This window comes from Trichechus manatus, unplaced genomic scaffold, assembly GCF_000243295.1.
Source record: "Trichechus manatus latirostris isolate Lorelei unplaced genomic scaffold, TriManLat1.0 scaffold00102, whole genome shotgun sequence".
Classification (NCBI taxonomy): domain Eukaryota; kingdom Metazoa; phylum Chordata; class Mammalia; order Sirenia; family Trichechidae; genus Trichechus; species Trichechus manatus.
Genome location: NW_004444038.1, coordinates 10,288,863 through 10,290,822, shown reverse-complemented (window position 1 = coordinate 10,290,822; position 1,960 = coordinate 10,288,863). Strand labels below are relative to the sequence as shown.

The window sequence follows — 1,960 nt, the reverse complement described above, 5'->3', positions numbered from 1 at the left end:
AGCTCTCCCTCTCTGTCTTTTGTGTTACGGCTCCTACTCTCTCTCTTTTTCTTAGTGTTTCCTTTTAAGCCTAGTGGGATGGTAAAACTGACCAATCCGCTTGTTAGGGTTCCATATGCCTCATTTGCATAGTCTTACCCCATCATTTGGTGGGAGTTACAAAGATGATGACTAGAAGGGCCATATTAAGTGATTCACTGCACTGTACCCCACGTTTTCAGAAGTGACACTCAACAACAAGAAATCGATTAAAAAAATGTTTTTCCCCTGCCTCATTCCACCTATCTTACCTCCAGAGTTCACTGGTATATATGTCTACCACAAAATATTAATAAAAAACCATATTACATAACAAAGATTACCATCACTCAGTGCTTCAGCATATGTTCCATTAGTGAAAACACATTACGTCACCAAAAATTACAAACATAATTCACTCATGAGAGGGTTTAACTGGATCACTGATTGAACTTTCCAATTTTTGCTTAGAGGTTTTACAGCGTAGCTTCAACCAGAGTGAGGAGCTCTAAGCCAGTGAGCACATGGGACCAGCTGGCAGGCCCAAGCTTGACACTGGTTTCCGGGCTAGGCTTTGGCAAGAAGGGATGTTGGGTTTTCTCTTTCCAAATAATTTGAGGGTAAACATGAGAATGCAATGACTAATGTCCAGTAATAACATGGGACATCACATTTCTTGGTGGGATTGTACAATCTAATTTAGGGATAGTTCAGATTATCATTTTGAGAAATTCAAATAATGCTCCAAAATGAAAACTCTTGTCAAAATTAATAATGATGTCAGATGCTAGAAGTATTAAATCAAGGTGTTTACCTTATTAGGTGACTCAGTATTTCAGACTCTATTTTTTGTTTTTACCTAATACATTTGGATTTAAAAAAATGATCATGGAATTTGATATCCTCAAATGAGAATGAACTGACTTAAATCCATATCTATTTAAGTAAACAACAAAATTAGAATTATATGACTCCTTTACAATAACCATTATGGAAACACCCCAAAGGGGAAAGTTTTAAATGAGTAAGATTTTTACAGGAGCAGAAAAGAAATTCAGGAGTTATTTTCAAAATTCAAATACTTCCTCCCCAATTTAATATGTTAAAGAACCCTTCTCACTTAAGGTTGAAATAGAAAACATACTTTACCTTTGTATTTGTTCCAGAATTCTTTCTAAAAGGGAAAATAGATTTAAACATACATCAGGGACAACACAGATGTTTGACACCAATAAAAATTAAAACGCAGTAACTCAGCCTGAATAGGTATTCTCCCAAACCATATTTAGTTTTTAGAATAAATTGTTCAATAATTATTAAAAGGGAAAGCTATTTAGATCTGCTTCTGCATGGTTGTGGCTTCAATCATCTTAAATGCACCATTTTTGTTGAATATTGAAAATATATTTTCAAGTTAATCACCAAGAAATGGTTATACCAAAAAGGATTTGCTCTCCTTGCTACCCTCAACTTGGTCAGTGAATGGTTTTTAGTTAAGATGCCTGGGTCAAAGATTCAATGAAGGATCAGATGCTTGGTGAATAATCATTACGTTAGTTGAAAATTTTAATTGGCGATCAGTTTAAAACAAAGCATCAAGAGGCTATATTATACAAATAACGTTCATAGTCTAAAAATATAATGTTCTTACTTTTTAAAGGTTATTTAAAAGATTATCACACAGTAAAATATACATTTTACGTTTCAATGAATAGATTCATGTAACCATTACTACGATCAGGATATAGAACAGTTGCTTCACTCTCCAAAATTTCCTCATGCTGTCTCACTCAGCCCTGGCAACCCTTGGCAATTTCCACTCTATTTCCAGGCAGTGCTGATCCGCTCTCCATCAGGCTAGTAATGTCTTTTAGAGAATGTCATGTAAATGGAATCATACACTAAGTAACCTTTACAGACTGACTTCTTTCATTCAGCATAA

At 34.7% G+C, this 1,960-nt stretch overlaps 1 protein-coding gene across 1 annotated transcript in view; it reads right to left on the bottom strand.

Moving 5' to 3' along the window:
* F10 (coagulation factor X) overlaps nt 1-1,960 on the bottom strand; it is a 28,587-nt gene that overhangs the window by 17,538 nt on the left and 9,089 nt on the right. Inside the window, 1 exon segment of the mRNA XM_023737439.1 lies at nt 1,168-1,192. Within this exon segment, the coding sequence (XP_023593207.1) occupies nt 1,168-1,192 (25 nt within the window).